This window comes from Apteryx mantelli, chromosome 15 (genome assembly GCF_036417845.1).
Source record: "Apteryx mantelli isolate bAptMan1 chromosome 15, bAptMan1.hap1, whole genome shotgun sequence".
Classification (NCBI taxonomy): Eukaryota; Metazoa; Chordata; class Aves; order Apterygiformes; family Apterygidae; genus Apteryx; species Apteryx mantelli.
Window position 1 is genome coordinate 11,941,927 of NC_089992.1, and position 24,797 is coordinate 11,966,723.

At 39.5% G+C, this 24,797-nt stretch overlaps 1 protein-coding gene across 2 annotated transcripts in view; it reads left to right on the forward strand.

The window, feature by feature from the left end:
* The window catches only part of HOMER2 (homer scaffold protein 2), a 60,916-nt gene extending 37,450 nt beyond the window's left edge, over positions 1–23,466 (forward strand). For both annotated transcript variants that reach the window (XM_067305767.1, XM_013957247.2), the window contains exons 3-9: positions 5,641–5,772; positions 12,606–12,698; positions 14,326–14,465; positions 16,052–16,208; positions 18,848–18,958; positions 21,727–21,807; positions 23,206–23,466. In XM_067305767.1, coding sequence (XP_067161868.1) covers positions 5,641–5,772; positions 12,606–12,698; positions 14,326–14,465; positions 16,052–16,208; positions 18,848–18,958; positions 21,727–21,807; positions 23,206–23,394 — 903 coding nt within the window. In that variant the 3' untranslated portion in view covers positions 23,395–23,466. The remainder of the gene's footprint in view (positions 1–5,640; positions 5,773–12,605; positions 12,699–14,325; positions 14,466–16,051; positions 16,209–18,847; positions 18,959–21,726; positions 21,808–23,205) is intronic.
* Positions 23,467–24,797: the final 1,331 nt, after the last annotated feature.

The following is a 24,797-nucleotide window of genomic DNA, read 5'->3' on the forward strand; positions in this document are numbered from 1 at the left end:
GGAACACCAAAACTGAGAAATTAAATGCCCTTTAACATGTGGTTACAGTGCTTCTATTCAAATTAATCCATACCCTCAGCCTGTCCAAAGTAGAGCACCACTTGTGTCAGGTGTTGCTGATGAACCAAGACTAGAACAAGTGCAATTGCTGCTTTCTTCTTCCCAGGCCATAGGGAATTTTGTGATTGTGATTTTTTTTTTTTTTTTGAAGAACCTTCTACAAAGCCTTAACGAAAAGGGTGGGGAGAAAGATTTGATCCCATCTGCTGGCTCTGATTTGCAAAACAGCTATCTCTAATCCCCCTGTATTACAGGTTCACTGTTTTGGCCAAAGGCTGTTCCTTCTTTCATCTGTAAGTTCTTACATTGCTGTGAGCTTGTCTTTGTGCTACTCCTGATTCACTTTGGTAGGTGGCCACAGAAAAGGTCACGCACACACACGTGCACACACACACATACACACAAGCACACACTCTCTTTCTTTTTTTTTTTCTTCTCTTTTAAATAGCATTGTCTTGATTAACACTGTGTGTGCATGCTGGCTGTGTAAGATTAGAAGGGAGATAATCTAGTATCACAGGGTTACAGGTAAAATGTTGATGCAATCCAATATTCAGGTGCCAGAAAAGACCTCAGGTTGCAGTGGCTTTCTGGTTTTAGTTGAAAAGAGACAACATGGAGAGTTTAGCACCTTCATCATGAAACAATTTGCCATGTTTTGTGCATAAATTTATTTTATAATATCTCCTGTGTAATGTCCAGCTTCTTTTTCCTTAGACCAGTAATTTATTGGTGAGCAGACATTACATGAAAGTCTTGAAGCTGTCAGCAGAAATGCAAAGGATGGTAGATAGCAGAGGATAGCACAAATCATGGAAACGTGGCTAGGTATGTTCCATGAAGGAGTTGCTGAACATTTGGGACGGAAGGAGAATTTCTCTGCAAATCCACCCCTGCCTCCTCATCTTCATATCCGGTGCTGCTAGCATTTCTGGTTTGCGTTTACTTGATGAGCTGGAAGAACCTGCTGAGCCTGTGATAGCTGTGGCCACAGGATTGGCAGCTTCTTCCTTTTTCAGTTCTGTTTTTAGACTGAGATACATCTTTATTGAAGATTAGCAGCCTGGTGGGTTGGGGAAATTACATTTCACAAGGGGCTGCAAAGTGGAAAGCATATATTCAGAGGTGTGAAAATGAAATGGGAAGGTTTTTGCTCTCTAGCTGATGTAGTGACTACTTAATGAATAGATACTATGGCTTCATGCCTTAGGGCTTTTCTAGAGATGAAATTACTCCAGAATAATAAGTGATTTAAAGGGGAAATTCCAGAATAATTCCTAATTTGGCACACTTGTCCTGGAATAAGAATAGGTCTGGGTGAATTGACTCATCCCCCGTTTGGCTGTCTCATTAGAGGAAGTGTTCTGACCCGTTCCCGCTCGCTCCTTCGCCCTCCTCTCGAGCGTGCTGCTGGGTCTGCCAAGCGCCCGCTGTGACCGTTTTTCTCCTCCTCGCGGAGCCGAGCTTGCTCTCGTCTCTGCTCGTCCCTCCTGTCGCTCTGGTGAGCTGCGGCCAACGCTGCCAGGGCATCTGCTCCGAGCCAAGCTGGCGAAACCCCAGCGGGCTCCTCCAGCTCCGGCCCGTCTGTCCTGCCAGCCAGCTAACGTTCATATCCACCTTCAGTTAATAAAATGGTGACTTGAGAAAATGTATTTTCATAGGGAGATAGGCTGACTTTTTCTCCCTTAGTGCAATGTTGTAATACATACCTGTGATGTGGGGAGTTGGGAAGGGGAACCCTGTAAATACTGGCAGTCCTTTAACACTAGCATCCCCTAAAACAAAAGCTGGCTGTATATATGTACACTGCTCATATATTATGAGCAACATGAGCTGCTAATACATTTTTTTCTTCTACACACTTAGGTTTCCTTGTGACCTCTCTCTGCTTGATTTATTTGGCAGTTTCTCTCCGTGGGAAGGCAGTGAGATGGGTGTGTTATACTGTACAAATGTTGTATGCCAGCTTATTTGCATTCATTTTTATCTGATGAATATACCTGGCATGTTTTTTAAATGTCTAGAGTCATTTCTGGTTGATGTAGCCTTACCTTGTACTGTGAAAATTCTTCTGTGTCATCTTTAAATGAAAGTTTATATCTATCAGGGTTGTTTTTCCCCCAAAGGAAATAAAATTAGTATGAGATTTTGTTTGGCTTGTGCAGCCGTATCGGGAATGTTCACCATCTGATGCACTTGCATGTAGATGAGAGCAAAGGCAGATTTTTTTTTTTTAACCACATGTAGACAACTCAGCTCAGTCAGTATGATGAATGAGTTTATTATTCTGTAAGGTGCTTATTATATTGTGGCTCATCTTTGCCTTTGTCTTTAGGGAGAACTCTTTAACCACTTCAGGGACTGATCACATTTGATTAGAGAGTTGTTTGGCTTTTGAATCCATTAATCCCGGATAAAAGTTCCTGAGTTTATTCAGTTTTCTGAGGCAGCTGGAATTCCATCGTATCTGTGTTAAATGAGTGAGGACCGAATGCAAAGTTAGTTTGTAAGAGCACATTTGAATTGGTGGGTTGCCTTTTCTTACCGAGTAGACTAACAGGTTGAAGTTAGGGATGGAGAAGAGCCCACCAGTTCACTGTGTCAGGAACAGCTTTTAAATCAGTGACCTTCCCCTTCTGCACTGCTTCTCTCACCTTTGTCCTTCCTTCGAAGCTTGAAAATTCTGTTTCTTTCTTTCACCAAAAAAGAGGATTTTCCCAGTTTGGCTGAACGTTCCTGTTGCAGCGGTCACAAATGCGTCCCCTGTTTTCTGCCCAGGCAAGAGGTGTCGGGGCAGGGAGATGAAGACGTTGCCAGGAGTACTTTCCTTCAGTTTGGCGTAGCCATGGTTGATCCTGCTTTGGGCCAGGGGATGGACTCAATTACCTGTCAGGGCCCCTTCGAAGCCCCGCTTTTTATGATTCTCTGAAATAACAATGCCAGTTGTCTCCTTTTTTTCAATGCTTTTTTAACAGCTCGTGCTCCCTTCCTAAATACAACCGACATGATTGTTCCCTGGAGAAAGTAGCATCTCTGTTCATAAGAGGTTACTAGATTTACAGGTTGGGTGAACCTGCAGGCTAAATACTCCTGAAATTTAATGTAACAGCGTCTTGCTGCTCGTCTGAGGAGCTGACAGGGTGAGGATGAGGAGGGAAGATGGGGCAGCACAATATCCCCGCCAGGGGCCGGCTGCTCCGAGCCATTTCCATGCAGCTCTGGTTTAATCTCTTTGGCTTTCACCGAGGTTTCCACCTGTCCATGGGAACACAGGATTTCTGAAGTGCTTGACTGGCAGAGGAGGGGGGTTAAAAAAAGGCAGAGCCGCTTTCCAGGCAGTTTCACTAATTGCAGCTTATTATAAATTTAACAGATGAACTGTCAATTTCTTGAAGGTGTCTGATCACCACAACCTTTTCTGGGATGCGGCTCTGGCTGGAGAAAAAATTACTCTCTAAGGTGCTAAGCTAACCTTTTTAGTTTCATTGCTAAATGAGATGTCTCTTGGTTTACAATTTGTAGACTTTATTACTCCTTTATCCCTTGTTTCACATTATTGGACTGGGGTGTAAAAAATATCTTTGGTGTGTTTTATATATATATATATATATATATGTATATATGTATGTGTATGTGTATATATATATTTAGTAAATGATTATTATAGGAGGTATGGAAGAAATTTATTGTTCTCATTGTCTGCTTCCAGTGAATAAGGCTTTTGCCTTTCAGTAAAAGGGGTCATTTTATTGGTTTTACTCCACAGATATCTAATTTGATATGCACGGTCGGACTGAAGTAATACTTTTAGCAGTTGAAATTTCAGGGTATTTCAGAACTTCTAAAATAAATTCTGTAACTTGGCAAGTTAAACATTTTTAAGTAGTTCCTGTGTCTGATGTAAGATTTTTAAAGAAGGAATATACATATAGCACTTTCCTTAAAGTTTTTGGAAAACATCCCAATTATTATGAGTAGCTTTTCCTCCCTTTCTTGTGACTTAGTTGTATCATACAATCCTCATATCATCACACTCCCTTTGAATTGTCAAAACTATACGTAAAATCTTGGAAGGTTTTAATTTTCCTGTAGTTTAAATATCTGAAATTGCACTTAGGTTTTGATTCCTTTCAGGTGGAAGATTTTAAAGGGACTGCATTTCTGTTGTGTGACTTGCTTACAGAAGGGTGTATCTGGGCAGCTCTATTTATACCTCCAGCTATGAGCCAGCCTTGCAAAAATGTGTCCCGCTCTGGAAGCTCATTTATAGATCCCCTGTGTTGGCCGCTCTGGTTGAGGTATCACCTCTCACCCTTTACTGTCCTGATTCTTTCCATAGAGAAAGCAACTTCTTTATGACTATCATCCGCCTGCTCTGTTTTGATCCTTTTGGTAAAACTTTCAGAGGGAGTGTTTTCAGACTCCTTCAGAATCAATTAATTTTGCATGCTGTAAGGTGACGCAAAAACCATGCCACTGCAAATTGCAGGAAATTATATGTTTATTTGAAAGTGATGATGTAAAAAGAGAGAACCACTGAAGCAGAACAATTTGTAAGAAAGAAGATAAAAGTATTGGCACAAAGGCTAGAAGTCAGGGAGGGGGAAGGAGGCAAATAAGGATCTTTCTCTGGTAAATTTAATTCACACTTTTTGCTAAATGTAAATGATAGCTTAGGAAAAAACTGCTTGGAATACATAGTAAATGACGTTGCCAGGATACTTCCTGATCATGTTAATTAAACTGTCCCACAGATTTGGCTTAATTACTGCATAATTTGCATATTGGAAATGATGGTATGCATTACTAAAGAAAGCTCCTATTCTGTTGGCAGAAAGAACGTTGTGCAGGAATTCATTTCCAAGGGAAAGAGTCTCTAGACTCATGCAATCATGTATCTTGAAAAGAAAGCTAAGATTTTTGGTAATGAACTGACACACATCTCACTCCTTTTTGTAGGATTACAGTTTATGCTTGTTCCACTAAGTTCCTCAGGGACCTCATCCCAACAGCCTTCCTCTTGTTGGCCGTTTCTTTAATTAGACGAACCACTGTTGCTTTTGAGGCTACTAGTAGTGAAATATGTATTAGCTAACCTGTGTAAGAGCAGCAGAACTTTTATCCTGAAGAGGCCCACGTTTGATATTACCTATGCATTGCTAGTGATGCCCTTTACCACCCTCCCAAGTTAACCCCACTATTAAATAAGCTATCCCATTCTTCTTATATTCTGAGTTTTTTTTCCTTGTCTGATGTGTCTCAGGCATCCTTCTCTGTGGCAGGCCGAGGCCAAATATGGCTTGTGTCCCTGCTATTTCTTTGAGTTGCCATTTCAGTGAAGTTCCTGCAGCAGCGTTTAACTGTAGGACCATGATAGTACTTTGGAAAAAGAAGACAAAGTTGAAAAATTCCTGAATCAAGACAAACTATGAAACTGTTTCATAAAGGGAGAGAATTCTTCATAAATACAGCAATTTCCAAATTTAGATTGCTAATTGCTCTGAATTATATTGTTGCTAGGATATACATTTCCAGTGTGACTTCTGCTTTTTAATTATTTTTTGATCTGTTTTTAAACAGGTGATCATAAACAGCACAATCACACCTAATATGACCTTTACTAAAACATCGCAGAAATTTGGCCAGTGGGCGGACAGCAGAGCAAACACTGTATTTGGTTTGGGCTTTTCTTCTGAACAGCAGCTGACAAAGGTAACTGGGCTCACTTTACTTCTGAAAAGGCTGTCTCGTTTCTTAAGAATTAGGAACCATACATACCCATCTGATAGGAATCTCTTCTAAATTGAATATTTCTGCAAGTCCTTTTCATTTTAGTCAGTGCAAGTTGACCACTTTCTATAATTATCTAGTGTCTGTATATATAGAAGCAGGCAGTATTGCAAACTATGGTCAAAACTATAAATCAAATTTTATCACTAATGATGGTTATGGTGAAGTGATCTTGATGGTATCTTCCCCAGGTTGGCTGAAAGCATTTGTGTTTTCAGACGTTTCCAGAAAAAAATCTGAACTTTATAGTATTTTTCGCTATTCCCCCAGCCTGTGTGGTAATTTCAGATGAAAGTGGCACTGTATTTTGATGAGTTGCTGCTGTTGATGGCTAAACCAGCTAATTAGTATTCAGCCCCTGTTGCTTGTTTTTGCCTTCATTTTGCAGTTTGCTGTCTTCCTCAGCTGTGCCGATACAACTGTTCGTAGGGCCAGTCTGTCAGTAGCATTGATAAACTGATGTGGGTTAAAATACTACTACTACTACTTTGGCATTTCAGCTCAGTAACCTCATTTGCAGCACAGACACAAAGCTGTTTTGTCACTGAACTGAACAGATGATGGTGACTCATGACAGGGAAGTGGGAAAGAGGAGCCAGGAAAAGCCAAGTTTGCTGTCAGAGCCAGCATCCCTTTGAGCTACACCCCAAATATGCTTTTGGTATCAATGCAACTCTTCCCTTTCAACAGGGACTTGCTATGGTGTCAGGCTTGTGAAGTCTAGAGCTACCTCATGTAATGAATAACCAGCAGTTCAAAATACATTCGCTGTTGTTAGAGCAGTAGTCTTGCCAAATGCTCATCAAGCAGTCGAGATGTTTGTTCATGCAGTAAAAAGCACTGCTTATCTAACACATAGTTGACACTTTAAGCATGGCTACTTGGCACCAGGTTTTATCAGTTAACTAAACATTGTGTCCTTGGACATGGTACACAATCTCTTGTGTTGCTCTCTTCTTGCATGCTTTGATTTGAAAGGAATCAGGAGAACAAGAAGTTTCTTGTAGTGTCTAAAATAGCAAAGGCAGACCATTGCAATTAAAGGAAAACCTTTCCATGAGTTGAATTACATGTTGTATGAACAGTATTTTCCAAAAAGCTGCATTTTTTGCAAGTATTTCTTAATGCAAAGCATATTTCACTTTTCGTGTAGAATTATTTTGGGACTTGGAATGTCCATAGAAGTGCTGTGGCAATAATCTGGTGTCCTGGGATGTTAAGGTCACCCAATCAAACACACGCAAAATTGTTATTTTAAAAATGAGATCCTGGTGATGGTGACACTTTATGGTACTTAGACTTAATCAAATGTAGAAGACTGCTCATTTCACATGTGCACATTCTTCACTCCCGTGAGAGAGAGGTGTTTGTAACAACTAAATAAGTAGTATGGGAATATGGGAGGATTAAAATGGACCTAGGGAAATATAGTTGTTTTGAGTAACAGGTAAGCATGCTACAATGTAACATTGGGACACGAATGAAAGAATTAGCACCTTGAGATAGTATTTTTTTAATCTTGGATCACAGAAATCGCTCCTCTTCAGTATGAGAGGTGACTCCGTGTACCTGGGTCCTGGAGGGGACTAAATGTGCACTGTGCGGGGCTGTGTGGCGCTGAGCCAAGCACGGGGCAGCCAGGCACGATGTACATTTGGAGCTCCTTGCCTCCTAATCAGAGAGATTTTACCATTGTCTCCAAAACTGTCCAAACACATACTTAAAATAAACTTAATGCTGATCTCGGAAAGCCCTGCAGCAGCTCTTTAATGTTCATGTGGCCAGACTGGTGCCAATCGGCAGTAAACCCATAGTGAAACCCACATTGTGTGGGTGCAGGGTCCTCCGCCAGCTGCTTTACCCTCCAGACCTGTTTGCAGATGTATTTGCACTGCACTATCTGCTAAATGTAGATGGATCCTATTGCCTCATACAGCCTTCTCACCTATGGATGCAAAAAGAGCTTTCAAAGTCAGCAGAAAGCCTGTTTCTGGTCCGAATGCTGGAAAAATATGGTTTAAGGGGCACTTCTGAGAAATGGATCAAGATAATAATTAAAAAAAAATCTAACAGTTGTCTATCTAGAAAATGTTAGAAAACCTGGGTTATTACTACTATTCAAAGGGATGGGACAAAGATATCCCTTATCATCCATGCTTCTCAGTTTAATTATTGAACCATTAGTACAAAAGATCAGGGATGATGAAGAGATTACAGAAGTATGAGTGTACTGGGAATAGTAAAATCAAGTTTCATTTTATGCTGATGTCATTATGCTTTTATAAAAGATATAAATAAAAGCTTGCCAGCTTTACTGGAAATAATTGAAGCTTTTAATCAGGAATTGGGAGGACACACTAAAACTCCTCTAAACCAGAGATCAATAGTCTTGGCTTAAAAAAAAATTCCGAAAAATGTCTGTGGAAAGCAGTGAATAATAATGAGACATGAGAAGAGGTTAGCACACCTGAAAACTTGTGCATTTTTAAGAATATTGGTTGGCCTAATAAAAGATTTTATCTCTTTCTAATACTTTGCTTCTCTTGAGATATTTAGGCATTAATCCATACCTATAGGGACAAGCAGTTCAAATTAAACATGAGCCATTAATGAAAACTGCATACAGTGACCTAGTAACCTAATTACTGTTCGCATTGATTGGGAATATCCCAGTGCTTAAAATTAATGTCCTCATCAGGGTCCTTCTTCCTTCTCCCAGGAACTCGCTGTCCCCTGCTTCCCTCCTTCCCAGCCCCATGTCAGAAAGGTCTCCAGACATTACTCACACGCTGCTAAAGGCAAATCAAGCAGAGTTGCTGGTGTGTCTGGGCTGATGCTGTGAAAGTAGTGATGTGTTTTGCACAGGAAGCCGTTAACTAAAATTTCTGCTGTCATTCAGGACACTTTGACGCAGACACGGCAATCTCAGGAGCAGCAGGTAGGTGAGGGCATAGGGATGTTGATTTATACGAGTGAGAAACTGAGGAAATGTAGCTTCCTGCAGGTTTCTCAGTTTCTTTAAACAGGCTTTGCACATCATAACGCAACTGCATCCAACATCTGGGAAGTGCTGGACCTTTAATTTTGATTTATGCATGTGCATATTACGCGTGCGCTACCTGCCCAGCGTTAAACATAAGCAGCCTGGCCCATCCATCTGATGGACTTCGCTGTCAGCAGCACAGTTCCGCTAGTGCAAATTACCAGCCGCTTTTTGGAGTCAGTAGTCTTGTCTGCTCCTGACCTGCCTGGGACTGCAGGCCTGAGGGGACCCTGCAACAGCCACATGTGGGCCGTGAGCCAGGGGACTGCAGCGCTCGCAAGCTGTGACCGTTGTGTCTCCTGGCCTTGGCCTTCCTGCAAAGGGAGAGGGCGATGAAATACTTATGAGCTTGCTTTCAGTGGGAGCAGCTGCTTCATGTATCTGACACTGGCACGATTTGTCAGTAGGAGAAATAAAATATAATGCCAGATCAGGGGCTTAAAACTTACACATAGAAAATAATGCTTCTTAGAGTATAAAATGTTAAGAAGGTCTGCTTGAATGTGTATATTTCTCTGGGTGACAAGCTGTCTCCAGATTTGAACAACCTTTAAATAATGTGTGCAATATACAGTAGCATCTTTGAGTGCCCATTAAATTTCACTGGCTAAGATTCATAATCAAATGCAGTGTTCATGTGCTGCAGCATCCTTAGACTGCAAGAGCTTCACAAGCCTTGGGAGCAACACATTTTTTCCATATTGCGACTTGGTCTCACAGCTTCCCAGGGCATTGGAAAATGCACTATATAGTCCATGACTGGCTGTTGAAGCTGGGGCTCGTGTGGCAGCGCTGTTTAGTCTGCTAATTTGGGGTAGCTTTGTCTGCCCAAGGACAAGGATGAAGGGAGTAAAGATGGTAAGGAGAAAGAACATGATGATTTTTTAGTTGGTTTCAGATGTTTACACACCCTAATACCCCTTGAAACCATGTTTACCATGTTTTCCTTTAGTAAATGAAGTGTACTTCACTTTTTAACCAGGAATTTCACATTTAAAAAGCACTCACTGTTGTTGTAATGGTTTGATAGCGCAAAGCCAGCTCACGTCTTGGAGATGGCACCTGATTTTTTCAATATTAATTATTTGTCATTTACTTGTGGTCAGGGCATAACACAGTCAGTTAGTGGCAAGAAAGTGTCTCTCTGCTTTCTGCCAGCAGTTAGACACTGTGGCCGTGCCGTCTCCGTCACCAGCGGCAGTAGGATCTCGGAGCCATCAGAAATGCCTTGCCTGTTGCTGTAGGAATTAGCAGGGGTAATGCTATGAAGTTTAGGCTGTCACCATCGTGATTCTGCACAAAGAAGAATAATCAAGTGAAAGGCTTTAATTTCATAACAAGCCAAGTGAACCTCTGTAGCTTTCAGAAATAGACTGTTAGTAAAATCTAGCAGGTATTAATTAGCTAAGAATAATAAAGAAGAAACAGCAGAACTCTTTATGGACTGACTATTTCCAAATGTATGGAGTAAACAACAAATAGAGACAGTTTTTCACTGCAGTTTCTGTTACAGGGGTCTTTACATTTGTAACCATAGTAAGAATTAATTTTGGCTCTTAAAGCTGAATATCTGTCTCTAAGTTGGTGAAAAAATCACTTGCTGGTACTTATTTCTAAAAGCAAATGTATTAAATGAATGTATTGGTAAACTGTAGGCATTAATAACATCTGGTGTGAAATGAGATCATTATCAGTTTTGTATTAAAGATAAGCTTTGTTTAGTTGTGTACCCTTTTTTTGGTGGAAAATGTCCTTTTCTTCTGAGCTCACGTTATTTTTCAGAGCAGTCCTGTGTGTTTTATGAAGACAGTTGCAAAAATCAAATTTGATAGATGACTTCCAATTCTTTTTGTCTTTTCATATTTCATATAGCCCATGAAGAACCCTCATAAATTTTTCATGCTTGCCCATAAAGATTTATTGTAAAAGAATGACTCAAAATAGCCCTTTAGCATTTGCAGAAAATCCAAGCATAGAACTTGCTGTTGACACAGTGTTTTAGAAATAATCAGTTTATTATAGATGTTGTGTTACAGCAGAAGATATATTTTACATAAAAGTTGAGTTAAATCACTCAAAGCCAAAAGGTAATGAAGTTGTTCCTAATGATCTTTATGGTGCTACAAAGATAATCAAATCACTTGTGTGCTGACTGCACATCCCAATAGATAGCAAACACTTTGCATATGCAATTTCAGCTGTTGGGTAGAAGGCAGCTGGATTCAAGAGCTCAATCCTCCTTCATAAGCATTATCACAGCCTGGAGGCCACAGCTCTCCGTAAGGAACACTTGAAATTTCACTTGGCTTTGCGAATGTGTGCGTGCGCCCAGTGGAATTTAAGAATATATAGATATATAGATATTTGTTTGTTTGTTGTATTGATATATAGATATTTGTTGGTGATCTCCGTTCTGTGTGTTTATAAAGAATAGAGGTACCTCCACATACGTATGCACATTTCTCTTAGAACTGTGGGAAAATATTAGTTTTATCAGTCTTTATAGTCCTAGTATTTTACTGAGAGTAAGCATGCTAAATTTTAGCCAGAAATCTAAAAGATAGAAAATAAGATTAGCAACTGGAAAATGATTCTTCCCATTCCTTAACTATAAAGTGTGATTTTTCCCCCCTGCCCCTGCTCTTATTTACAACTTTGTTATAAGTGATCTGAATTAGTGCAGTATGTAATGGAAATCCTTTCTATTCAGGAAGTGTGCAATGAAAGAGATCTATTTATATGAACTTTTAAGGTGTCTTTCCTTTCTAGTGTTTCAAGTTCCTCAAAATATAGGCAAGTAAGACTAAGCTGCTTTGTCAGAAAGAGGAAGTTACCCATTCCTGTAGTGGACACTTCTTAGGTTTTTTTTTTTTTTCCTGACTTTTTTCTTTCATCTTTGCAGTCCTCCTTTTAAAACCTTGCTTGTGGTGCAAGCCCTGCAACACCCAATGGCTTGGATAGTACTGACATTTCAAAAATGCCAGACTAGCTTAGGAGCAGATGTCCTACAGCGACTTGTAAAAATCGGATAATTAGTTTTCATCTTTATCTTTACTTTCCCCTGCCTACCCCAGTTTGACATAACCCTCTTACAGGAAGCATTCAAGCTTTCTCTCTTTCTGAAGTCTTCTGCATTTATTTTTGCCAGTGATAAGAAAATTAGACCAAAAAGTGCCAAGTTTACATATGGGCCCTTGGCTTGTTCAGACCTAGCTTTTTCTCTTCTCAGCAATGCCTTGCTTGCAGTCCTGCAGGTATCTCATGAACTCATTTGCATTCTTTAATTTGACTTACTCTTAAGAACAGAAGCCATTTGATCATTTTTTATCTAAAACTACCTCTTTTATACTTTAAATTTTAATAGACTATCAACACCCAGTGAAACAGAGGAGGAGGAGAAAATAAACAAGAAGAAATTGAACAAAGATGCACTAATAGCTCCTTTTTCTCCATGGGTTTTTACTAAGATCACCTGGAACTATGAAGATGCCATCCCTCTTCTAGAAGCAATACTGCCATTATTTTTGGAGACACCTGCCCTGGATTTAATGCAAAATTAATGAAAAAATTAAAATACTTTTTCTTGCCAACAATTTAAAATGATCAAAATTAGTTGTGCACTTTTAGACTTCTATGTACCATATAAAGATAGTAATCTGAATAGACACATATCACATATCATTTTAATAAATATCTTTCATGCATTTTGCAGTTTGCAGAGAAATTCCAAGAAGTAAAAGAAGCTGCCAAACTAGCAAGAGACAGGTCTCAAGAGAAAATTGAAACCTCAAGCAATCATTCCCAGGTTTGTAATTTATCTTAATACCTGTATGCATACAGGATAAATGATTTAAAGGAAAAATTTCTAGTGGACTCTACCAGCTTCTGGCAGCAAACTTAAAGTATATAAGATGAAGATCGCCAAAGGTAGTTGTCAGATGCTGGGCATTAACATTGTCAGAGGAATATTTTTCATCCATCCATGCTCTTTGCCTTCATTTCAACATAATTTTTTTCAGCAGTTATTGAGCTGTTATAACATTTTTAATAACAGGGAAAGCTATATGTCCTTTGATTTGTACTGCTACACGTAGTCCGGATCACTGGAAAGTAAGTCACAGTATAGCGCTTCCGCAGACGATCAGTAAGATATATTGAGGTATTCCTTTTTTTCACTTGTCTAATCTACTTTTGTAGGAGTTCAGTTTGCAAATATACAGACTTATTTTGTGGTCATAGTGTAGTTCATTGCCTGAACGTGATGAATTGAAAGTTGTGATGTAGAAACAGAGGCAATGCTTTAGCAAATGGTTGGAAGAAGCTTATGTTGCATATTTCTATAATATGCTTTTCTGGACAGCACACCTTACTATAGTGAAGCGCCTCTGTGTCCGGTGAGAACTGTTTTTGTTACAAATTGAGGAAACTGTTGTCACAGTCCCTCTATAATCATGTTAATGTGATTTCATAAGCACTGCATTAACCCTTGTTTAGTGGGAGTTCTTGGCTTGTGCTAGTATTTGGAGAAAAGTTAGATTTTGTTCAGGAGAAAGGCAATTGCATGATCAGAAAAGTACAATAAAAGTTGCTGAATGCTTAGCCTTGCAAATAACCTACCTCATGAGGTCCTCAAATACAGGTCTGAGAGGCTGACTTTGGATCCTCTTTTTTTTTTTTTTGGCTTTGGTCATGGCCTTTATGATGTTCTTTGTTTTGTGTTAGTGATCAGCACTAGGCAAGGCATGAATATAACCCCTTGGAGTAGCAGTATCTTTTGTTTTTATTTGTTTGGAATTTGTGTGCTTCCAGGTGTGCTTTATTGTTTCAGTATCTTAAAAAACAGACAAACAAAAAAACTTTAGAAAACACAAGCCTTTTCAATTAAAAACATTTTTTTAATGTCTTGAACATTTTAAACTTCTGTTTTGCATATCATTGCCATTTTTTTTTCATTCTTTTTAAAGAGACTGGCTTTGCACTCAAGACGTAAAGGTTGTGTGTTTGTAACCACTACTGTATCCAAGAGAGCATGTGGCCACGTAGCCTTTATTTTCTGAAGGGAGTTGGCATTGTGGTTCTGTGTGGGACTGTGGTCACAAAAAGTCACACGATGACCCTAGGCTTAGTGAAGCTATCACAATGTACGTAATCGTCATGTTCTTATGAAGTATGAGTGTCCAGCTGAGCATATGTTATCTTCCCTGCATGTTTGTACATATTTTCACCAGCAAATTGATCTGAAGGTACAAATAGGACCACATTTTGTCTGAAAGAAAGGAAAACCTACTTTGATCCTGTTATATGTAGCCATTACAAGTTACATAATTTTCCTAGCAGTTGTGCTGCATTTGGTTCAAAGCAATCCAGGCTGTTTTGAGGGAGATGTGGGAGGCTGAAAGAAGGCTCCTGTTAACCTGTGTGTTGTGCGGCAGGAATCCGGGCGAGAAACACCATCTTCCACTCGCGCATCCAGTGTGAACGGGACAGACGACGAGAAGGCGTCACATGGTGGTCCTGCTGATGCACATCTGAAGTCTGAGAATGATAAATTAAAAATTGCTCTAGCCCAAAGGTGAAGTTCTTTTAATACCTAAGTTGCATTGAAATAGTTCGCTGTAACTACCTGATGGCTAATGGTATTAACAGAAATTATTCAAATGTAATTGCATAAATTTAAAATGATGCAGCAGAATGAGTGAATGAGCAGATTTTAGTAAGTACCTCCTGGTATCCAGTTGGGAGACATTTACCAATTAGTTTTTTCCTGATTTAGTCCATGATGAGATAAGATCTCTTTTACTCCAGTGATGCCAGCTCATATAGCATCCTTCATATGGGAGGGCATACAGCTACAGAAATAACATATAGGCCATGGGGGAGCAATTGCTCCTGATAACTTCTTCTTTTCTTCTAGTCTTCTCTTCCTCTTTGAGCTTGCAGGGTTTACTTCTATGAAAAGAGGGATATTTAAAATTACAAAAGAGAACGAGCTGTTGAAAGTCGAAATGAAAAATATATCTTCACTGTGTTTTTTAAGTCTTTGGGGGATGTTTCTAAAGCTGTGGACAATGTCCCTTGAAGTCATGTTTTGTGCTATTTGCTTTGATAAATTATTTGAAAATGCTGAGAAGAATAATTTGAAGCAATAGTGAAAATACAGCAATTGGAATGTGTGAAGTCATGACATGACATTAAAATACCATAATTCCCTTTCCGGGATCTTACTTGCCTTGTCTGCCTCTTGTGTATGAATATATCTGTGAATAGAAAAAAAAATGTATCAGGATTAAGCTACTCTTAAAAAGCTATTTAAAAATTAAGGCAGCAGCAACATAAGCAACATTATACAGTGAGCAATTCTAAGGTTGTATATGTTATATTTGAAGTACACCATCTCTCTTTACTGAAATTTCAGTAGCGTAACCTATTTCAAATCATGTTTGCTCATTCCTACTGCTGAAGACACCTCCACAGGCAAGCAGCAACTAGTTTATAAGGAGTTTCAAAGCCTCCCATTCACTCTCTAATCTCTTTCTCTATACTGTAGCTTGAAGATTTGTGGAATGAGTTGATCAGTTCTGTAGCATTGCCTAACACTTTTATAGTTTAAGACTGAACATAAAAAGAAAAAATAAACTATAGAAAAAATATATGTATTACATGAAAAAATATATGTAGTGTCAACCACTCTGGCATCTTTCATTCTGAATGGTCCCAGCATCACCTACAAACGTACAGAGATGTGTTGTTGTATAGGTACCACTTATCCAGGACTGAAATACAGCTGGTGTCTAACGAGGCTCAGCTATGCAGCTCTGGAGGGGAGAAGTGAGGAATGCTGGAGTAGAACACAAGTCTGCAAAAGGTGGACGTCCCACTTACCAGCTTAACCCTACACCCCGCTTATACAGTTGGACTTTTTGTTCCAGAGCACAAATCTCTGTTGCTGGAGTTGACAGATCCCTTTGTTCTGCCAGAGACAGTCAAATTCAGGCTTATGTTCTCCTTAAGTGGGCAGTGCCTAGAGGCAGTTATATACATGTGAGTATGCAGATCATTGGGACATAGACCACAGGTGGTTGCGTTTGTAGTCAGGTAAAGAATAATAATATGCAGGATTAAAGGTTAAGCCACCTAATGGCATCTTGTTGTTCTCAGTTCATCCAATGTAAAGAAGTGGGAGACGGAGCTGCAGACGCTGAGGGAGAGCAATGCCAGGCTGACCTCGGCACTCCAGGAGTCCGCTGCCAGCATCGAGCACTGGAAGAAACAGTTCTTGGCGTGCAAGGAGGAAAACGATCAACTCAGGAACAAGGTAGCCCTGATGCTCTGGCTATAATCAGATGAATGCCAGAGGCCCCTCATGCCTGGGGCCTGTTCTCCTCTTAGTAAGCACTAAAAAGTTAAAGCACAGTGATTTTAGGGTGGTAGTCAAAAATAGCACCAATGCTGAGATGCAGCCACAAAGTTCCAATTTCCATGGTCTTTAAAATGCAGATACAAATGTATGTACTTGAAAGAATGTGTCTGTAGTGAGAGTGTTATATGAACTTAGAAAAATTGTCCCCAGAGCACTTTGAATGCTCCTGTTATGTGCTCCCTGTCTCTCATCTGAGGCAGAGAGTACACAGAGGAAAGCGTCTCTTTTGAGTTAGTTACTCCTTCTATTGTTCTTTCTCTTGGATTTCTGCTGCTTTATATTTTTTCTGTGTTAGGAGACTTTGTCTTTGAAAGGAAAGTGGACAGGGAGAGTTGTTTCCCTGTGCTCCCAGTGTGTGGGGAAGTTCAAAGGACTGGGGATCAGCAGGAGGACCCATGCTGCCGTATCACACGAAGCTTCTGGCCTCTTGATCTGGGAGACTTGCTGTCTGTCTGTAGGGGCTGCTGGCAAGGGTGATAAAACAAAAGGGTTTTAAAAGAAAGATTACTATTGCATACTCCTTTCAAAGCTCATTTAAATATTGCCAGTTGATGAATGAGCAGAAGGAATGGTTATGGCATGGTTACTCATATAAAATAAAGCTGGGAGCCACTTGGTAATAGAAATAAATCCCACAGGTAGACAGATGAATGAGAACGTGAGTTATGCTCTCAACCCTGCAAGCGCAAACAGCAGGAGGGACCAAAGGGCCAGGCTGAGAACCCAGTCCTCCAGCTCTCATGCAGGGAGCGTCACGTCCCGAAATCTGCACAAAATCATTGCCAAAAGCCTTTCCCCCTCCCTTGCTGAGCATGATATTTCTCAGTAGTGTAATACCAGCAATGAGCATGGGCCACGAGAGAACAACCGAGAAGTATAAATTCAGATTTTCAAGGCTCAATTCAGAATATTCATTGGTCCTGCCACTAAAATAATGCAGTGCTATCTATCAAAGCTGGTAAGCACCCCACACAGTGTTAGCGCCAACCTGAATACGGTGCAACCTGGTTTTCATGAGCACAGCTGGATCCTTTCCCTGTTCATTTATATGGATCACTGGGACATTTGGTACAGAGATCAGGTTGTCTGAGTCTGGTGGGGTTTTTTGTTTGTTTAGTGCTTGTTTTGCTTTCAGAGACAGGAAGGAATTTTATACCTTTTGTATGTCAGTAGGCTGCAAATGAGGTGTTTCAGTGTTGGAAGTGATCCAACTTGTCTATCAACGCTCCAATGCCAAGTGGAACAACCTTTCCTTAAACAGATATTCTATTAGACTCTATCTATTTGCATGTATTTTAGGTGTGATGATAATTCAGAGATCAAATCAGAGCTGTATTACAGGTTAATATAGATCACTGCCTAACTGATATTACTTTGACATTAACAAATTAGTATTAGTTGTTAGATGATGTGGGCTTCTGTATCCAGTCTGTTTTTTGGATAGGGGAGAAGTGAAAAACAAGAACTGTGTAAGAAAATAGCATGATTTGCTGTGTAGTTTTTTGCTTTTCTGTATTGTTACAGAGAAGTTGTTCTCATTGACATTAACTGATGAAAATATGTCACTTCTCAAAGGCTGTGGCCTAGTGATGAAGAGACTGTCAAAACACGGCCTTACTGTAACTGACTGCAAGGTTACTGTAGCAGTGACTAGGCAGACTCAGGCTGTTTGGGGCCATGTAGCAACACTGTCTGTATAATGAGCTTTTTCCTATGCAGAGATTTTTGTGAGCCTTTTCCCCAAGTAGGTTTCTTGTTAGGCGCTTGCAATGCACCACTGCAGTGCTCTGGGAAGCTCCTTCTCCTTTATTAATTGGGTCAGAATTTTTTGTGTATTGCTCTGCCTTCAAATGAGTGAAGTTATAATCCCAAAGCAACAAGAAGCTGAGAATTAAAATATATACTTTAGTGAGCTGGCCCATTGGCCTGTGGGAAGTGCACCTCATGGGAGCTAAGTCCGGAGATGGTGAGTGGAGATATGGGATCAGCAAAACAATTCCCTGGGTGAGAGAACAAAACAGCGTATGTTATGCTGAACTGGTTCTTCTAGCAAAGTTTTGATGTTGTGTCCCTCTTACTCCAGCTAAAATAATAAGCAAACCCTGAGGAGGCAAAGCTGGGAATGCTAGAGGGATTTCTTCTCCTTGCCTCCTCTTAAGAAAACCCACCCATTATAATCTTGTATTGGTTTCATAGAAGTGAAGTGCAAATTTTATCCCCAGCCTCTGTTACTCATTTTAGCACCTTGGTGTTTTGTGCATTCTTGAGTAATTATATGAGATACTGTGTGAGAGATAGTAAACACAGTTCCTGGGCTTCCTAGTGGATGTGTAAATTGATTCCTTTTAAGTAAAGAAGTGATAATCTTCATGCACTGAAGTGAGTGATACAATCTAGGAAACAGATCCTTAACAAATTAAAATTGTCCTTGCTTCCCTGTGTTCAGTAGAACAACGCCCGTTTATATCAGGTGTGGTCTGCCCCAAGTTTTCAGAAAACTGTAATTTTCAACTGGTGTCTGACATTTCTTAAAGATTGAAGAACTGGAGGAACAGTGCAATGAAATAAATAAAGAGAAGGAAAGAAATGCACAGCTGAGCAGACGTCTCCAGGAACTGGAAACAGAACTTCAAGACAAAGAACTGGTAAGTGAAATAAGTACAGAAGTGGCACACATTTTCAAGTTTGGGTTGGTCTGTCTGCTTCTAATTTTGTGTGTGTGGATTTATGGAATGGCTCACCTACAGTCAGAGAAAGACCAGCGTCTCAGGCATTGCCCTTTATACATCGTCTGTGTAAAATTCTGCAGTAGCTTGATGGAGTTCTTCATGTCTCAATTTCATGATGTGCTGTGCTGTGTGACCACACATTTTATTTTGGCAGGGGTTAGCAAACAGGATAGCTTTATGTACCTAACACCTTCCTCCTAATAGAGGGATTGGAGTGGTTAAACAAGTTGCCTAAAGCCAGACAGACGCATCCTGAGAACAGAATTTTGTCTGTCCTGTATTCCCTTAGCCACCGGGAGCAAGAGGAGTTGTCATTAAAAAGGCATCATTTACAAAATAACTTGGTACCTGTGAAGCAATGCCTTTTCTTTTTCCAAATGTTTCACAGTCTTCAGCCTTGTCATCTTTCTGCTCTGCCTCTGATCTCAAGAGTAATGCCAAGAGTGAGAAATTCACATTCATTTAGAGTACCTCAGGTTGTCATTTTTGACAGACAGGGTGTTCGTTTTTTCCAGGGAGAATGATGTTGATGACTTGAAGTCCCTGAACAATGGGGAAAATAATGGAATCCTTGTTTTTTTCCTTCGTTACCTTGACCAAATGCTCTGTGCTGGCTGAAGAGCAAAAGCTGTCAGCAGGTGCAGTAAAGTTTGCCTGGTGCCATTACAGCATCTCAGCTGGTGCTCTTAAAAGCAGTGCTGTTAAGGGGTTTTAAGATGGCACAAGGAAATAGTTTAGGAAGATGGATTTTGATGCAGTGTTATAAATATAATATGGTTTTCAGCACCGTATTTCAAAGGAAAATGTCATGCTTTCTTCCCAGCTTCTCTGTGGTAATAGCATGTATAATAACCCTTATTCTCTGCTAGCATTTTCCTGGAGATTCACATTTTTACAGTTACCAAATCAACTGGAAAATTGATTGACTTGTGAATATTACAGACCTAACTTCCACTTACTTTGACAATATACTAACTTGTTTTCAAACTGCATGCTTATATTAGCGAGTTCTTGATTAGGTCTAAACCACCCCTAAGTAACCTTTTCACGGTTTGCAATTCAAACCAGCATGGAGCCGGCTCATGAACGTTGCCATGTGTGAAGAACGGCTGATATTCTGTTCATGTGGGAAGCGAGGAGAGAAAAGTTTAAAAACATGGGAGTCAGGACGGAGCTATCTGGGAAAAACAATATGAATCACAGAACCATACCAAGGGCACTGAAGCAAATATATATTTGTATTTTGAGATGTGAGCTCCCATGTACATATATACATGTATATAAGCATGGGAACTCACATCTCAAAATAATGGGCAAGTTACCTTTTCCCCCCTTCAGTAGCTGGGACGTTACCTGGACATAGTTGCTTTTATACCAATTAAACAGGTTCTACAGTGCAGTTCTCAGAAAAAATCTATGTTAGTACATGATTTGTCCTCTTACATTAATGTAGACAAATGCTGAAAAACTGGAAGGAAACAACAGAAACAGTTAGAATTGTCTAGGAATTATGGAATTTCTCAAAAAATATAATTTATTGATACAATGGTGCTTTGACAAACCTCAGAAGGAGGAAAAAATGCACTTCAGGGTACACTAGATTCTTGTGAAATTTGAGCAAGACTGGAGCTGCTGAATATTGGTCCACTTAGAGCAAAAGAATCTGGAAGTTCTGAGGAAAAAATTTTATTTGTTGTCTGGTTCAGTGGAAGAGCTTGAGTTATATATTCTATTACACTCCTATTGTGCTGTAAGATCACTTGCTAGGGAAGGAGCCACGTTTTCATAGCCGGGAAATCTTATTTTCAAAATGGAATGGTTTTGCTGTCCTATATCAATACAGGTCAGAGAGATTTAGCCTTGTTTGTTCTTAAGAATGTGGGCTACGTGGGTAGTTTCTGGAGGAGGATCTTGCACTCTCTTCAAGGGACAGAATTTCTCTTGGACCTGCAAGCATTCATTTCAGATCCTCTGACAATACTTCTTTAAAATATACCAGCCATCTCAGAGTTCTCCATACCACCTTTATTGGTGGTGTTTGTTTGCAGTGTTAACACATTTAGTGCTCTTAAATTTCCGTCAGAAACATGGTCTGCTATGAAGTCGTGTTGCTCTTTTTGTGAACTCCTTTCAGCTAGTTCCTCTGAATTTTGATAGTGATGCCAGAACTGAATGCAAATTTTGGGAGGTGATGTTCAGGGCTGTACAGTAGAGGAGAGGCTATTACTGCTGAGCTCTGTAATGGTGCTTCTAGATATTCAGCTCATAATTCCAATGGTCTTTTTTGCTGCTGTGTATCATTGCAAATTCACATCCAATTTGCTCTTTGCTACCATCTATAAATTGCTAGTAGCATTACAGCACTTCAGATTTCTCTCTTATTCAATATATCTATTTGCATAGGTATGTTTTAGGTTAAGAGTTCATTAATATAATTAATGGCATTCATACTAGAGATTGGATTACACTGTCTTTTTTGAAGGTACATAGTCAAAAATATAGTGCAAAAATTGAGACTATTCTAATATAAAATAGCATGTGTTTTGGAATGCTGACATGCTGTTTTGATTATTTTAAATCCAAATACTGTGCAGAATACAATAAAATATACAAAGTAGTTTCATATTCTCAAATTTTCATTATGTTTTAAATTGAAGCTTACTGTAATTTTTTTGTTTTCAAAGGAACTGGAGGAGCTCCGAAAGCAGGGTGAAATTATACCACAGCTAATGTCAGAATGTGAATCTGTATCTCAACAATTACAGGTACAGTTTATCAAACAAATTAATCTAAAAATAGTTGATACATTTATTTTCTTTCTCCTAACTATATACTTCTATCTATTCAGACTTCAGGGTTTGAAGGCAAAAGAGCTCCAGTTTGTAAAAACAAGAAATGCTAATTACATGCAAAATGCACTGTGCCTTTCCCAGCATAGGAGTAATTAAATAGCTCTGCTTCTTTGCCTTGCTATTCACAAAAATTGGCTTGCCTGGACCGTGTTGCCTCTACCCCCTGACAGATTCCAGGATATTCTGTATCCCATCCTTCTGGTGCTGTGGGCTCATGTAGCCGCGCCAGCATGGCCACTCCATGCACTGGAGCTGGCAGCCCCTCTCTGTTTGGCCCTCAAGCAGCTCCCTTGCTGCCTTGTTTATGTGCTGCCTCATTTCTTTTTGGCAAAATATCGCTTAGTGTAACTTGTTTTTTCACCTATGGCTCCTCAGCTCGGAGATGGGCACATGGCGCTGGGATTCCTCAGACAGCTGATGTGCCAAGAGCCCTGCCCAGCTTGGGGCTGATCTTTGGACTTCTCAGATCAATAGCTTGTTAAAGTCAGGGCTTGTTTAAATGCAGCAAATTAATACACGAAAGGAGAACAATATAAGCAGTCTAATCAATGAAATCAAATCCAATCAATCAAATAATCCATCAGTCTCATAATCTGCATGCTCTAAAACAGTTGGAAGGCTGCTGAGGAGTGGCAACTACTGCAAATGGTTAACCTATGAGTTTGGCTTGATTCAGCATGGTAAAATATGTTATCTATGTTTTTTGGTGAGAATACGTGTGTGCTTGCACTCTCATGAAATGGAGAAAAATAGGCAGAAGAGGTGATGAGAGGAGAAAATAATAGAGCAAACTGCAGCAAGCAAAGCTTTACATTGCTGACCCATACTTTGCCTGAATGATCAAGCACAGAGTCAAACTTAATCTTAAAAAAAAAATAAATCCCAAAGTACCGAATAAAGTGATTATTTCTCAGGCAGTATTTTGTTAAGCTTGTCTTTCAAGGCTAAACGACCATAGATAATTTTGTATATAATTGGTGGCATGGTGTCTAATTCTGCAACTGTAGCAATGACAGAAATATATGCATAATGCATGATTTAAATCCAGCTGAATTTTAAGATATCAACCAAATGACAAAATCTGATGCAAAGCATCTTTTCCAGTTAATCAGTGCCTTTTCCTGTGCTAGTCAGATAAAAAAGAAAAAAAAAAGCCCACACGTCAGTTGCTTTCAGAGGTGCTTGTATTAATCAGCTTGCAGAAGTCAAAGCAAACTTTTACAATCCGGCTGCCATTTATTGCTTTACTCTATTAAACGTTATTCATCAGTCTCCTCTATGATTCATGTTATTGTCTTTTTTGTCTTAAAGGCCGCTGAGAAAAAGAACAAAGATCTTGAAGAGAAAGTCGTAACACTAAGGACAGAAGTTGAAGAGAGCAAACATAGGCAGACCAACCTTAAAACTGAATTAAAGAATTTTTTAGATGTACTAGATGGGAAGATAGATGAATTACATGATTTCCGACAAGGACTGTCTAAACTTGGGGTTGACAACTAGATGGCAATAGATTTTTGTAATCTAGAGTCTGGATGTTTGATGTTTTCTTGATCCCAAACGTGTGTTTTACAAAATATAATTAGAATGTTCCACTTGTTTGCATTGTTTTTGTACATAGAGGCTGAAAACTTGCTGTGGATTTGGGGTTTTTTTTGTTTGTTTGTTTGTTTGTTTATTTTTCAAACCAGTTGTGCTGCTCACTGAATTCTGTTGAGAATAGAAACTTTCTATATTGCTGCTCTGGCTGTGTGGGGTTGTGAACAGGTAGAGGGTTCTGTCTCAGGAATCTGGAACTAGATCTACCTTAAAATGAATATGCAGTTAGTTGTTGCAGGGAAATTTATATCTTTCTTAAGGGCTGTTGCAACCATAGAAACAGAAAACAAGTCTTTTTCTAGTCTGGACTATCAGCACTCCTAGCAACATACACTTTTATTCCTTGGTGGAGCAGAGAGAAGATGAGATGGAGCTCCTGCAGTTTGTAAATCAGCCTAGTAAAATGTGCCTGTGATGAGCTGCAGTCAAGTGAATCACTTTACACAGATGCCAGTATCCTTAGAGACCATGTCAGTGAGGCCTGATTCACAGAAAAAAATCCAGTGGATTTCATATAACCGCTGATACAGGCTGCATGTGCTTGCCTGTGCTCATACAGCACAAATTCAACAGTGTTGAAATTAATTTTATCTCTTAGACTTCAAGTCAGTCATGCATCTTACCCAGTAGGTGATGACAGCTTGTCTTGCTTAACTAGATTATCTTTCTTTGGCCTGCAATTCTGAACCCATATTGTTTAGTTGGCATGTATATCTCTGAAAAATGCGCACCTGATTCTTGGGACCATATATTTTTTTTAAAAAAGATAGGTTACTATTTTGTACGCGCTGTTGTTTCACTGCCACTGTAGTGACTTGGGAGACACTGATCTGAAAAGCATTATAAAGCTACTAGAAAGGGTGTTGCTCAGAGCAGGTTTCTGCTGAGGAGGCTTGCATGGTAATGACTGCATGAAATCAAAATCTTTTCCTATGATTTCTATGTTCCCACCTTGTGGAATAGTAGGATGGGAATTAGACACCAAATTAGACTTGCAAGGAAGAAACCCCAAAGACAGAAATGCTGTTGTGTTCTATACCTGATTATTCAGCAGCTCTAAATATATTTTGAGTGATGCAAGGTCATATGTTGGATTCAAGCAAGAAGGAAGCTTGATCCATTACAAACAATGATGTAAAAAGGAACAGAGAGAAGAATTCAGCCCAAGTCTTGCTTTTATCTCTAAGACTGCCTTCAATTTCTTTCTTTTCTTTCTGTGTAAGCTGGTTTGAGATTCTATTTACACAGGATCTAAATTAATTCAGGAAAAAACTTTTGTTTATGTGACATTATTATTTACTTAAATC